We start from the raw sequence: 13,330 nt of genomic DNA on the forward strand, positions 1-13,330 counted from the left end.
ATGAACTCCTTCTGTCAGTCCCAGCTGTTTCCCTCAGGAGATGGTGGAGACCAAAATCAGAACATTTTATTTTGATGGAGGTGTTTAAAATCCTCCTGGATGAACCGCAGAGAGCCGCGCTCGTCTCTACTGACACCAGCTGAACCGACCGGACCGATAACTGCACTGTGGATTCAACACGGCTCGTCTGGCAGAAATCACCAGTGTTCAGGAGAACAAAGACGGACGAGCTGCTCAGAATAAATATCAAACAGCAAAGGCAAAAACACGTATGACGAGCGCCTGATGCGGACGGACGCGGCTGCTCTCGGCAGTAAATACATTCAGAGCTGAACGCTTCCTGAGGGGAGTCTGAGGTCTGAGAGCAAACACATCTCATTCACATCATTCCATCCCAGCGGCTTCTCATGCATCTCTGAAGGGAATATTACTGTCATGTGACCTCTGACCCTTCACCACAATCACAAACATGTTGCTGAGAGTCCTGCACTGATTCATCATCACAGCCGGAGGAGCAGCACAACCAGAGACGACGTCTTTTCATTAAATGATCAGCAGCTCGGAGATTCTTCCCAGGCATGTTTGTGCTAAATGCTAACGTGAGCGTGATAACGTGACTCTGCTAACACGTTCAGCAGATGTTCCGACATCAGCTCACATTTTCTTTCGTGTCTCTTCTGGAGATTTGCTTCAAATTTCTGCTCGTTTTGGTCACAAACTTGTCTGCTAGCATATTAATTTAATACATCCGTCAGCTGATTTTGATTAATTTGATACTTTCACAGATGATTCAGTCACATTTAAATCATTTCACTTTGTCAGGATAACAGACTGCAAGCAGTTTTCATTTTTTCACCTCATCATGAAAACGTGCGTCTCACCTTCTCGCCGCGCTCACAGCTGCAGTGGAGCTTCGTGCTAAATGCTAACGTGATGATTCAGACGTCGCTGACATTAACTGACAGCAGATCATCTGGAGATTTGGTTCAAACTGCTCGTTTTACTGCTGAGACATTTTGTCACCTGATTGTGATTAATTTGATAATTCTGCAGCTGATCCGGTCTCATGTTAGTCATCGGATCCAGTCGCTCGTCCGTGTGGCGACTGTTTTGGCGTCGGCCTCGTCGAGACCAACAACTGCTCCGTCGCTGACCCCAGATATAAAGTGATTCTGGCTCCTGACAGCTTGGAAACACACGCTGCTGTTCGATCCATCCTCACATGCAAACGGATGCTAAATCACCACCCTTGTATTTAGCATTTTGATGAGCCCTGCGTCTTTAATCAGGCCTGCACGTCACGGGGAGGAACACTGGCTGGAGCAGAGCCGCGGCGGCAGCGTGCAGGCCGAGACGCTCTAAATCTGACAAACGAGGCTTCCGCCTTCATAAATCTGCCATTCACGTCTAATCTACAGAGCCATCGACGCACGCAGCATTACCTCGCATAATTGACAGCCCACACATTACGCCAATGTCACAGAAATCATTTCAGTTTTCTCAGCGAGGGGCTGGAGGTTGTCGCCAGATCTTAATTGTTCCTTTGGTCTGACGCCCAAACGTCCAGGAGGATAAAGACGTGTTAGCGGACCGGAGTGTGGACGTGACAGAGTCTCTGCTGCAGAGGCCATGTTGGCGCCACGGCTGCGAGTGTTGGTATCGTTCACATTTGAAACGGTACCAGCACCTGGTATTCGTTATCAGTACACGGCGGTATGCTTTCACTCTCTGTGCTGATCTCCTCGTATACACGGGGGCGGCGGTCTGGACCGACTTCAGCCTCGGAGGCCGAACCTGCCTGAACACTGAGTCTTTGTTGGGCCTGATGTCTGCAGAGGCCTTCAGATGAAGCTGTGGGAGCTGCGCTGGAGGTCTGGCTTCACTTCATGTTCCAGTCACGCTGCCAACTTTAACGGAGCTGCAGCTGCTGTCAGACGCTTCAGGTTCTTCTGCTAGAACTGACCTTCATCTTAAAAACACACGGTGAACCTAAAGGTGGCGCTGATGCTCACAGAGTGGGTGGAAGGACGCGACCAGCAGGCGAGAGAGTTCAGTCTGCTCTGACTCGTCTGCTGCAGCACATCAGTCGCTGAGACGCAACGAGAATCGTTCTGCATTCACACTGTTAGCAGCTGTTAAAGAATAGGAGCATTTTAACACACTGGTGTTGTTCAGTTCAGCTGATCCACAAAGTTCAGGTATCAGAATCAGAACATGGTATCATTAGTAATAAAAGTCATTTATCCAACAGGAGCAGGAAACATTCTGTGTTTCAGGTCTTTATAAACTGAACGTGTCAGACGGGTTCGATTGTACGAGACATTAGAAGACATCGTCTCCTCAGAGAACATGTGATCAACATTCTTTCACGGACATTTTATTCATATCTTTAATTCAGAGACACGTCACTGCAAGACACACAGATCTTTAAACAAGTTGAGCTCAGGTATCAGTTCACTTCTTTACTCGGCTGACTGATCGAACATCAACTGTTAATATCAATATTTTATCAGAAAGACGAGTCTCTGAGCAGGGAAGTGATGCTGCTCTGCAGCCGACCCTGACCTCTGACCCCTGACCTCTGACCCCTGACCTCTGACCTCTGACCCCTGACCTCTGACCTCTGACCCCTGACCCCTGACCCCTGACCCCGGCCCTCCTGGTGGAGGAGGTGTCAGAGGGGAGAGAGGAGGAAGTGAGTGTCACGTTCCTCCTGCAGAATCGCCCTGAAAATGATCTGAGGTGAGATGAAAGACAGCGAAGCGTTCACACCTGCGGCGCCTGCTGAGTGACATCAGCCCGTTTGAAGTGCAAACATCAGTGTGTCACGGCGGCGGAGAGCCGGCGCTGCAGGGCGACGGAGGGGCGCGTGGTGGGAGGGAGGGCGGGTGCACCTGAGGGCCTGCAGGGTGCGACACACCTGTAGAGCCGCCAGATCACCTTACTGTGAGTCATCGTGGACGCTGACGGACGTCCTGTGTTTCCTCTGACAGCGCCGGCCTCAGATATCAAGGACAGGAAGCTGGTTTCATATTTATCACGTCACTTTTTCTTTCTCAACATGACTGCAGGTGATTTTCCCTCCTCGTCACAGTGGAAGCACCACGAAACAAGAGCCGCCAACGTGATGGAGCCTGTTCAAGACAGGAACAACATCTGCTCTCCAAGAGTTTCAGACTCAATGTTCAGTTCATTCAACTTATTAAACAGCAAATCAATGAATTAAAAGTGTCCGACCGTCTCAGAGGAGCCTGTCACTCTTCAGAGACGAGCTGAACCTCTGATTTTTATTTCCAAATGATCATCGGGGCCGAGTCTGCAGAAACTGGTTCGATTCCCCTGATGTACATGTCCAAGTGTCCTTGGGCAAGATACTGAACCTCTTGATGTGCTGGTCGGCCACAGACAGGTGAGTGACTTTACACGACTTTGGCAGTTTTAATGTGTAACTACCTTCAGGATCGGATGTGAAATTAAAGCTGAAAACTGCATGTTAATTGCAGAACGTTTCGGAGGCTTGATGAGATCGTTCCTCTCTGTGACTGTTCAGGATTTTGGGGCCCTGCTGTCAGAATATTACAGCTTTTTTTAAACCTGTGGCGCCTCTTCTCAAATGTGATCTAATCTTCGGAACGAATTGAAAAGACCCGTCTGCCTTTTTCTGAAATTGCCACATTCTTTAATATCCACACTCACAGATTAACTCGAGTGAATGTAATTGCAGAGACTCGACCTGCCGACCTTCAGCTGAACAACAACAGACAGACAGTTTCGACCTCGACAGACACAAAGAGCACCTTGACTTTACGCTGCGTTTCATCCTTGAGGCTTAATTAAACTCTGAGATGCGCCGCAGATTTAGAAAGTCCACATCCAGCCAGTTGACAAACACCTTTTATGGCCTCATGAAAGACAATTAAAAGCGCCTGTCGCCCCGCGGCGCTGCAGATAATTGCTTTGCCAAAAGTGATCGGTGGATAATTCCTTCTCTGCCGGAGAGGAGCAGCACCGCGAGAAACCGAGCCGGCATCAGTGGAAAGACAGTCGACGAGTTCATCCGATGTGGCCTTGAAAATATAATCTGTTACACACACGGCGTCCCGGCATCTCAGTGTCGAGACGCTCGGACTCAACGTGAGCGAGCAGGTGGTGAAAGTGTTTTTCATGGATTGACCTCGAGGAACCGACGACTCTTCAAAACTCGTCCGTCTCTCTTCTTACAAACCTTCACATCTCGTTAAGACTGAAACTCTTCAGCTCAGACACACAAACACCACTGAAGACACATTAAAGGAACAGTTCATCCAAAGTGAAAAGGTGACCCCACCTGAAGCTAAACTGAAGGTTTCTGCTTTGAAAAGAGTGTAAATGACGTCTTTTTTTCACATCAGTTTTGGGATCTCAGGGCTTCTGGAGCCATTTTAAGTTTGTTTGGTTGTTTATTACATTTTAAATCAAGTCACAGAAATGTTTTGTGGACTAATAAAAGCTCCATCAGCAGTAGGTGAGGAGATAAAGACCCGCAGTCCTCACAGGATCAGAACCTGCCCGAGGAAAACCACATTTTTCAGTTTCCTCCAGTCTGAAAGTCCAGCGACGACCGTCTGTTCGTCCATCAGCACAGTGTAAACAGGAGCAGCTGGTGGCTGATTCAGGTTTTAATGAAGCTTGAGAGTGTTTTTTACATCATGATATCAGGACGTACAGTTGAGGAGTGTCTTGTATCGATCATCGCAGAATCAGCGTGTCATGATAACATCTTCATCCTGAGTCATACGGCGAGTTACTCGGGCAGATAACGACTCGTCTTCATGTCGGGGTGAACTGTCTTTTTTTAATTTGCTCTCTTGTTTCCAAAAAAAGTTGTATAAACCTTTAGTGAGGTCAGAAGCCGCGTGTCTCATTAATCATCATCGGTAATGTTGTTTAATGACACAATGAACAAAATGAACCCGGATCCAATTTTTACTGCAAAACAAAGAAGTGGCGACAAATGTGACTTCAGAAGAACTGATGAGTCACAGTCATGATGATAAAAACCCCTGAGTGCACCAGAAGACGACGACAGGGCAGCTTTTCAACTGCTGCTGTCATCAAACCCCCCAAAAATCTGATTGTGAAACACCAGAAACAGTTGAATGTGTCAATATTCACAACTAGAGAGCAAAAATCTCCTGCAGACACAAACTTTAACTGCAGTATCTGGAGTTTAGTTCTGGGAGGATCTGACGTGAATAAATGAGAAACGACTGCAGCTCCTCACACGTTCAAACACAAACAGACACCCAGCACGTCGTCCTGTTCAATAAGGAAGACGTGCCATCGATCAGCAGCATCTGCATGGAAAACTTGAGAGGAGCTGATATGTAGAAACCTGCTGCGCTGTGAACAAACTCACATTGTGGCTGTTGTTTCTGCAGAGAGCAGACAGAACATTGTGTCAGTTCTCATCTGTTTGTTTCTGCTTCATTACGACGTATAAAACGCTTGTTAACCAGCGTCCAAACACGCAGCGTCACCCAGAATCCACACAGCCGCGTCCTGCCAGCCGGCCGCAGACGGAGCTGGTTAGAAAATACAGCAAGGTAAAGATAAAATGTTGTCCTGTGTTTTAACGAAGAAGAAGAAGAAAATGAAGAGGAAGAAGGAGGTAATGAGGAGGTAGGAGACAAAGAAGAAGAATATGTTTTCTTCGTTCTTCTTCTTCACGTGTTGTTGTAAACGCTCTCCGGCTCCGTCAGCTCCGTGTCTCCGGCCTCACAGCAGCTGATCAGTTCTCTCCTCCGTCAGCTGCTGGCAGAGCGTCAGCAGGGTGTGAACTGTAAACAGTGTCGACACCACATCAATATTCATCTGTTAATGTCGCCGCGTCTTAATCACGCCGGCTACTGAGTGTTTGTCGAGCGGGTGAGTTTCCTTCCACTCGACGTCACGATGACGGGTTTGAGGGAAACGTGTGAGCGCTGAGTGAACAGGAAGTGTTCTGAGAGGATCTGCAGGAGCACATCGTGTTTTATAGTCAGCAGGATTTCACTTCTCTTTCGTCCCGACTGTCCTGGAACACAACACGACTGCTCCACCGTCTCTGTGTACACTCACACTGCAGACGGTCTGCAGGAGACATCACCACAGAAACAACACTGAAGTTAAACTCCTTCACTTCATAACTGCTCGCAGTACCTGCTGGGCCCATCCGGGCCCATCCGGGCTCATCTGGGCTCATCTGGGCTCTCTACCAACTTCTGCCATTTTATTACTGAAGTGAAGCAGTGGGGCCGAGACGATCTACTGACGGAATCATCCACGCTAGACGAGCCTGAGCTTGTTTTTAACTGACATCCAGTTTCTCTCATGTTCGATGACCGAGCTGCTTGTGGGTGGTAAACTGACACCGAGTCAGGACCAGGACCAACACCAGTCCTGGTACCACGCTGCAAACTCCTGAAACTGATCTGAAACATGAAGACAAATACATCCTCATACTGTCACACAGTAGAGACCAGTCAGTGTGCAGGTCACAGGTATGTCGAACAGGTTTCTGATATCAGCCGATGAGAAACTGGTTTTTATGTTACATGATGCAGAAGAAGATGCTTCGGGTGATTAATAATTCTGACATCTGCACTGAAGATTACTGTTTCATTCCCGTCTATAGTGTTTATTGTTAAACTGTAAAAACATCCGACCCATCAGCTTCATGACAACAGAGATAAACAAAAAGCCAGCGAGAGAGAATCCAGACGGCTTAACTGTGAAACAAACACAGAGAAGAGACATAAACACAGGAACACAGGACGAAGGCAGGACGACCACAGGACACACTGACACACGATAACTGGAAAACAACCGGACAATTATTAAGAAAGAAAACTCCACTGAACGTTTCATCTGAGCTGAACCAGATCAGAACCAGACGACGGGTGGAGGACGCAGCAGAAGCAGCTGACGGCTGAACACGATCGCGTTAATGTCACAGATTCAAACTCATCGATCTCATTTGCTCTCGCCGTGTTTCCACCCGGAGCCGGACAGGACGTCGATAACCGATCGTTTCCCGCCGAACATGACGTCTCGTCTCCGGACGGGGACGGTCCACTGATGACTGTTTGTCCTCTTTGTGCTGCTGGTGAGTCGGTGAAGAACCATCACCGTGTGGATGACTTCACCTGACAGAGGGACCCGCTGCGAGGACGCCTCGGGGCCTCGGGGCCTCGGGGCCTCGGGGAGGTTTGATCCGGCTCGTTCCATCTTAAACTCATCTGACACAGTTTATGTTCAACAGGACGTAAAATCAAGAGCGAGATAAACCCCGCTCTGATTCTGTTTCACTCAAGACTCATTTAAACATCTCCGATAGGACAGAAACTAAATGCTGACTTCCCTCAAGACTCATGACGGAGACGCTCGTGTGGACGCAGCAGCACATCATGTGGCTGCGTCTAATATCAGCCACTTATCAACACATGCTGAGCAGCTTCACTGTTTTCACATCGTGTTCAGCAGCTCAACCACTTCCTCCTGAAACTACAGCTGCTGTTTTAATATCAACTTAATATTTCTCAGGAGTTTTCAAAGATATTTTCATCTCCAGCGGGACCCTGATCCACCACAGACAGGAAGTGGGTCGGTCGGGTCGACAGGAACCACAGAACAGAACCCGGCTCTCTCTTTACGTTAGCTGTGCGGCAGAACAAACGTTATGGTGCCTTCAGGGATCCACCGCTGACGTCAGGAGCGCTCTGCCCGACCGCTCCACACGCTACGTTTTACAGCGCAGTCATAATAGCGGAGAATAATGGCGTGCTATGAATGCTCGATGCTTCTCCGGGGATCTATTTTCCTGTCAAACCCTGAACACAGCAGCCTGCTGCTCCCTGCAAAGTGCCACATGCCATTTTGTTCCGACTCTCTAAAAGCCGCCTTTTCTTCTGTTTTCTCTGAGAGCAGCGCAGTCAATTATCTGCTATCGAGTGCAACATGGTGATTGCTTAGCGTGAACTGTGTGAATTAAACTCTCTGTGCTGAGAATGGAAGTGTTGGGTTTGGTTAGTGACTCGGAACATTTTCATTTTTGCCTCTGCATAATGTTTGCATTGTGCAGGCGTGTCGGAGAGCCCGGATCAGGATCGTGGAGCTCGTCTGCCTGGAAAACTGCTCCATCTGTCAATGCAAACAAACGTGCCGAGCAGAGGAGGCGACTCAGCGTTTCATTAATAAAACAGGAGCGAGGCGGGTTCATCCAGACGCCCCGGAGTGACAGCCAGCGCATCTACATGACGGCTGTTTTTATCCTCTACATATTTAATAAAAGCTGAAGAGGAAGAACTCCATAATGAATTTATGAGTCGTCGATACGCAGGACGAACGTCGATCGACTGACTGATCAGTGACAGTGAGACGCCTCCATGATCTCACGTGTATTTACTCGTCATGCTCTCTGGTGTTTTTTGAGAATATTACGACGACCTTTCAGAAAAGCTTCCTCGTACATAAACTTGCTCCTTGTGACGAGATCCTGAGAAAATTCTCAGATTTATAACCACATTTAGCAGAAAACAAACATTTTCCTGTAGCCTCTCGTTTCAAAGAACGCCTTCTTCTGGTCATTTTTCATTCTGGTTTCTGCGTGTCGGTGTGAGGTGACGATGACGTTACACCTCAGTGTCCGTCCACAATAATTCATCAGCTTCCTCTTTTGGTTTGTCCATTTTTTTATGGGGTGAAAATATCAGTAATTCGTTTGGACGAGGCCGAAGATTTTTCCCTTAAAGTTACTTCTACATCAGTCTGCTCGCCGTCACCTGAGCTGATTCCAGCCGCTGGTCGTCACCTCCGCCGTGTTCGTGCTGCTGAAAGCTTCTGGAGGATTTTTAATCTGAACTAACGTGAACAGAAACACAAACCTGTGCCGACTGTTGCTCACTGTTTGCAGCTAATGCTAATGTGAGTATCGTGTCCTGAGGTGACATTTGCTTCTCTTAGCTAGCTCAGTAGCATCCAGCTAGGTGTGCTTGTTTAACTAACTAGGCGGCTCGCTTCAGCTCCGCCCCTTTGCATGCTGGGAGTTAGACGGAGTCAGTTACCACCAAAATGGTGACGCTCGCTGCCAACCTGCCCGAGATGCCTGGGTGACGACACGGTCGAAAAACACATCCAACATCGATATTTTCAAGGCTCAACATCGAGGCACCAACATAGAGACATCTTTAATAACACAAAATACACTTCAAAAGGTATTTTTCCTCATTTAAGGAAGCTGGAGGTGCCATCACTTCTGGTGTTTAACATGATAAACATATGAAAAGATTGTTCATAAAAAAAAAAAAAAAAGCTCACTGATTCCTTCAAGTTAAATCAAAATCCATACAAATCACTTGTGAGGCCTGAACACAATCATGACATGCAATAAATGATCATTCACACAGCTGCATGATCACAGCAGACTCCCTCTGTAGCAGATGAAATGCCTCCCATACGTCTGCAACGTCTGCAGCACAGTTCACAGTTTCTCTGGAGCTCACTGAAGACCTGATTTTAAGAGGCGGGGCCAACGAGCCTGATTAGTGACATCACAGGCAGTCATGAAGACAGTCCTGGTCCAAAAACCAGCAAACACAAGTGAGACGTGGACAGTTGAAGCCTCCAGTGAACAAACACATGGAGGAGACAAGAAAAACAAAAAACTAGATGATTTCTTTGTGGCTTAGTGAACGTGTGGAGGGAGCGTGATCAGTGACATCATGGGGAACATTTCATGTGGATTACAGTTTATAGAACAAATCCAAGTCTTTACGTGTTAATCCTCTAAAATTCTGTTTTCTACATATTTCCAGAGTCTGTGGTTCGTCCCAGAACAGAAACATCATATTTTTCAGCCGATATGACAACTGACGATTACCAATACAATAATCAATAATAGAAGCCAACATTTTGAGCGCAGACAGCTCCAGTGTGGCTCGGCTCAACGCGGCCGCAGCAGTTTGGTTTCATGAACGTCACACCAGCGTAGTTATTGTTCTTCTTCTCTGTCTTAATTGTCTGTGTATTTGCCCACCAGCAACACGTGAAACACAAGTCAAACATTACATCTGTGGCACAGAAAGACGGCGTCCGCTGTTCCAGCAGAAATAAAAGTATTTCACGAGTTTACGATGTCTTGAGGAACAGACAACAACACAAACTTCCACCAGCACTCACAAACACACAGACACACAAAAATCACAACTGCTGCACTAAACCCGTCTGTAATAAGCTCTACCTGCAGATTACCCATGATGCAACAGTTATCGGCCGATATTTAACTTGTCTGATAAATATCGAGCAGATATCTCTGCTACATCACGATAAACTCCTTCAGGTCACAGTCTGGAATATTAAGGTGGTTTCTGTCAGCAGGAAACTAACTGACCGTCCTGTGAGGACAGCAGAGTGATGGAGGAGCAGCAGGAGCAGCAGGAGGCTCTGGTATCAGCACACAGCTCCTGTGTGGAGGTGATGGAGGTGATGGAGGTGCAGCAGCAGTTCCTACCTGTGCAGTCCTTCTTCCCTTTGCACTCTCCGCTCTGAGGGTAATAAGACGCCCGAGCCTCCGGCAGGTGGAGCAGCGCGGACAGCAGGCAGGCGGACACCAGGTACGGGAAGACCCCGCCGGGACACCTCCCTCCAGCCGTGGGGCCCGACACCATGATGAAGAGGAGGATGAAGGAGGACAAAATCACGCAAGTCTCGATTCAGGTGGAGGAAGAAAAAAAAAAGGAGGCGTGCAAACAATGTGGTGTAATCCGACAGCGAGCAGCCCGGCTGCCTCCCGCAGGAGAGACGCGCAGTGTGCGGGGAAGATGGAGGAATGTGCGGGGAGCTGCTTCAGGAGGCGGTCCGGTGAGTCCAGAGAGGGAGCCGAGGAGGCAGCGGCTGCATTCTCCCGTCCCGTCCGCCCTCCGCACCGAACCTCCGCACCGAACCTCCGCGTCTTCTCCTTTCTTTTTTTTTTTTTTTTGTTGGCTCGATGTGAGCCACGCAGCGTGTCTGTGGCGGGTGTCGCGCCACGCAGCTACCCGGCTCGTCCTCACTGCCGGTCGGGCTGATTCTCGCGGAGCTCCTGCGGTGCGGTGCGGTGCGGTGCGGTGCGGTGCGTGAAGAGGCGCGTCAGCGAGCCGCGGTGCGTAAAAAGAAGAGCAGCAGCTGCAACCACAACAAAGACCCGGACCGGGAGCGGACAGACAGGCTGGTCACGTGAGAGGACGCAACACTCCCCTCCACGCCCCCGCGCACACGCACGCACGCTCACGCACGCACACTTTTGAAAAAGAAAAAAAAATACAATAAAACAAAATGTCAGAGAGAGAAGAGTTTAATGCAAACATCACATTTCATAATTATTTACATCTTCATCTTCATCAACACTCTCCTAACAGAAGATGAAGTTCACCGGGCGGCACCAGAATATTAAAGGGGCTCTGTGGACCCTCCTGTTCTTGTTTCTGTTAGTGGACTCTCTGGACTCTGACCCGGGTCCTTCAGAGAGAACTCCAGGGTCCAGCAGCAGGGTTTCCTTCACAGGCCCGTCAAGGTCTAAACTGAGACCCGCCCAGAAAGACAGAATCTGTATTCATCACACAGCACCGGTTCTGGCATCAGCAGTGTTTCCCACACGTTCATTTATTATCCAGCAATACCAACATGAGCCGCCACATATAGATTTTCTACAGAGGATGGTGGTGTGGTTTTTAGTAAAACCAACGAAGAAGAGAAGCAGGAGCATTTAACATGCTCGGCTTTGACCAGAACTTCCTCTTTAAAGGGAGCTGTTAGCCCCAAGCTAGGAGAGCTGTTAGCCCCGAGCTAATCGAGCTGTTAGCCCCGACCTAGGAGAGCTGTTAGCCCCGAGCTAATCGAGCTGTTAGCCCCAAGCTAGGAGAGCTGTTAGCCCCGAGCTAGGAGAGCTGTTAGCCCCGAGCTAGGAGAGCTGTTAGCCCCGAGCTAGGAGAGCTGTTAGCCCCGAGCTAGGAGAGCTGTTAGCCCTGAGCTAATCGAGCTGTTAGCCCCGAGCTAGGAGAGCTGTTAGCCCTGAGCTAATTGAGCTGTTAGCCCTGAGCTAGGAGAGCTGTTAGCCCCCTTTAGCCCGGGGCTAACAGCTCTCCTGGATTATTAGTGTGAAACAGGGCTAAAGTTAACAGGAGCAGATTTGTTTAAAGATTTTAAATCAGTGATTATTCTTCTCTTTTGGTAAAAAGGAAGATTTCATTATGCTTTAATGCTCGTGTATCAGTACAGTCATGGCTGGACCGGGAGCCTTTCAGAGGAACTCTGTCTTTGGTTTATAGTTTAAAGACAAATTAAAGTCTTCATGTATTAAATCTTCTTTACATAAAACCTGCGACTGTTTCAGAGTTTGTGTTTCATCCCAGAACTCAAACAGAAGATCTCATCAGCACTGAATCATCATGTGCAGGTTCTGAGCCGGTTGTTCAAACAGAACCCAACACGACTCATTAAACTCTCCACGTCCACTGGATTAATATTTACACAGCTCAGATTGGCTCACAGATCCATTTTGGACGCCGCTGGCGCTCCACCAAGACGGACTAGTGGACTAATTTGTCCCGCCACCTCTCGGTCCAGCTGCTGAGTGTGTCGTGTCTCCGTCCTCTCACACAGCAGCAGCACCAGTAGATTTGGGCCTTCTGCGGTGCTGTTGGACACGGTTGGTTCCACGCCGGCGGCTCTAACAGCTCTCCGGGGTGCTATCACCGCCTGCCAGACGGCAGAGCGGAGCGGCCCGGTTCTAAATCACTCACAACGCCGCTGATTAGCTTCCTGGACGAGGTTAAAGAGCTTCCAGAAGGTGTGGAGGGAGCGACGCCGCAGAAATAAAGAAGTGGTCCCTGATTTATTTCACCTGACTGACTCTGAGCCAGAGTAATGAGCACGGTGCCTCTGAGCAAGGCACTGTGGTGCAGTGGTTCATCATCAGAGCAACAGGACGAATCGTGGCCGCGTCCGGGAGAGAAAACAGACGTTTATTATAGATTTCAGCGTTTCTATAAGTTTATTGTCTATTGATTGATTTTTTTTTCTGATTGAGTGTTTTTTTATTCATTTTTATCTGTTATACGTGAGTCATCTGACTTTATCTCATCTAATGTTTGTACAAATAAAACACACAACGAAAAGAAATAAAACAAAAATACTGACATATATAAAACAATAAAACAGGAAATATAGTGATATGTATGTATGTATATAATAATATTAAAAAAAGTCATAAACACAATTAATGTTTATGTATATGATTAAAAATATGTTTAAAGTGTATAAATATGAATAACTA

The 13,330-nt window shown here is 48.0% G+C and overlaps 1 protein-coding gene across 1 annotated transcript in view; it reads right to left on the minus strand.

Annotated features, from left to right (window-relative positions):
- The window catches only part of tmeff1a (transmembrane protein with EGF-like and two follistatin-like domains 1a), a 59,499-nt gene extending 47,426 nt beyond the window's left edge, over window positions 1-12,073 (minus strand). Inside the window, exon 1 of the mRNA XM_037083020.1 lies at window positions 10,529-12,073. Coding sequence (XP_036938915.1) covers window positions 10,529-10,685 — 157 coding nt within the window. The 5' untranslated portion in view covers window positions 10,686-12,073. The remainder of the gene's footprint in view (window positions 1-10,528) is intronic.
- Window positions 12,074-13,330: the final 1,257 nt, after the last annotated feature.

This window comes from Acanthopagrus latus, chromosome 21, assembly GCF_904848185.1.
Source record: "Acanthopagrus latus isolate v.2019 chromosome 21, fAcaLat1.1, whole genome shotgun sequence".
Lineage (NCBI taxonomy): Eukaryota > Metazoa > Chordata > Actinopteri > Spariformes > Sparidae > Acanthopagrus > Acanthopagrus latus.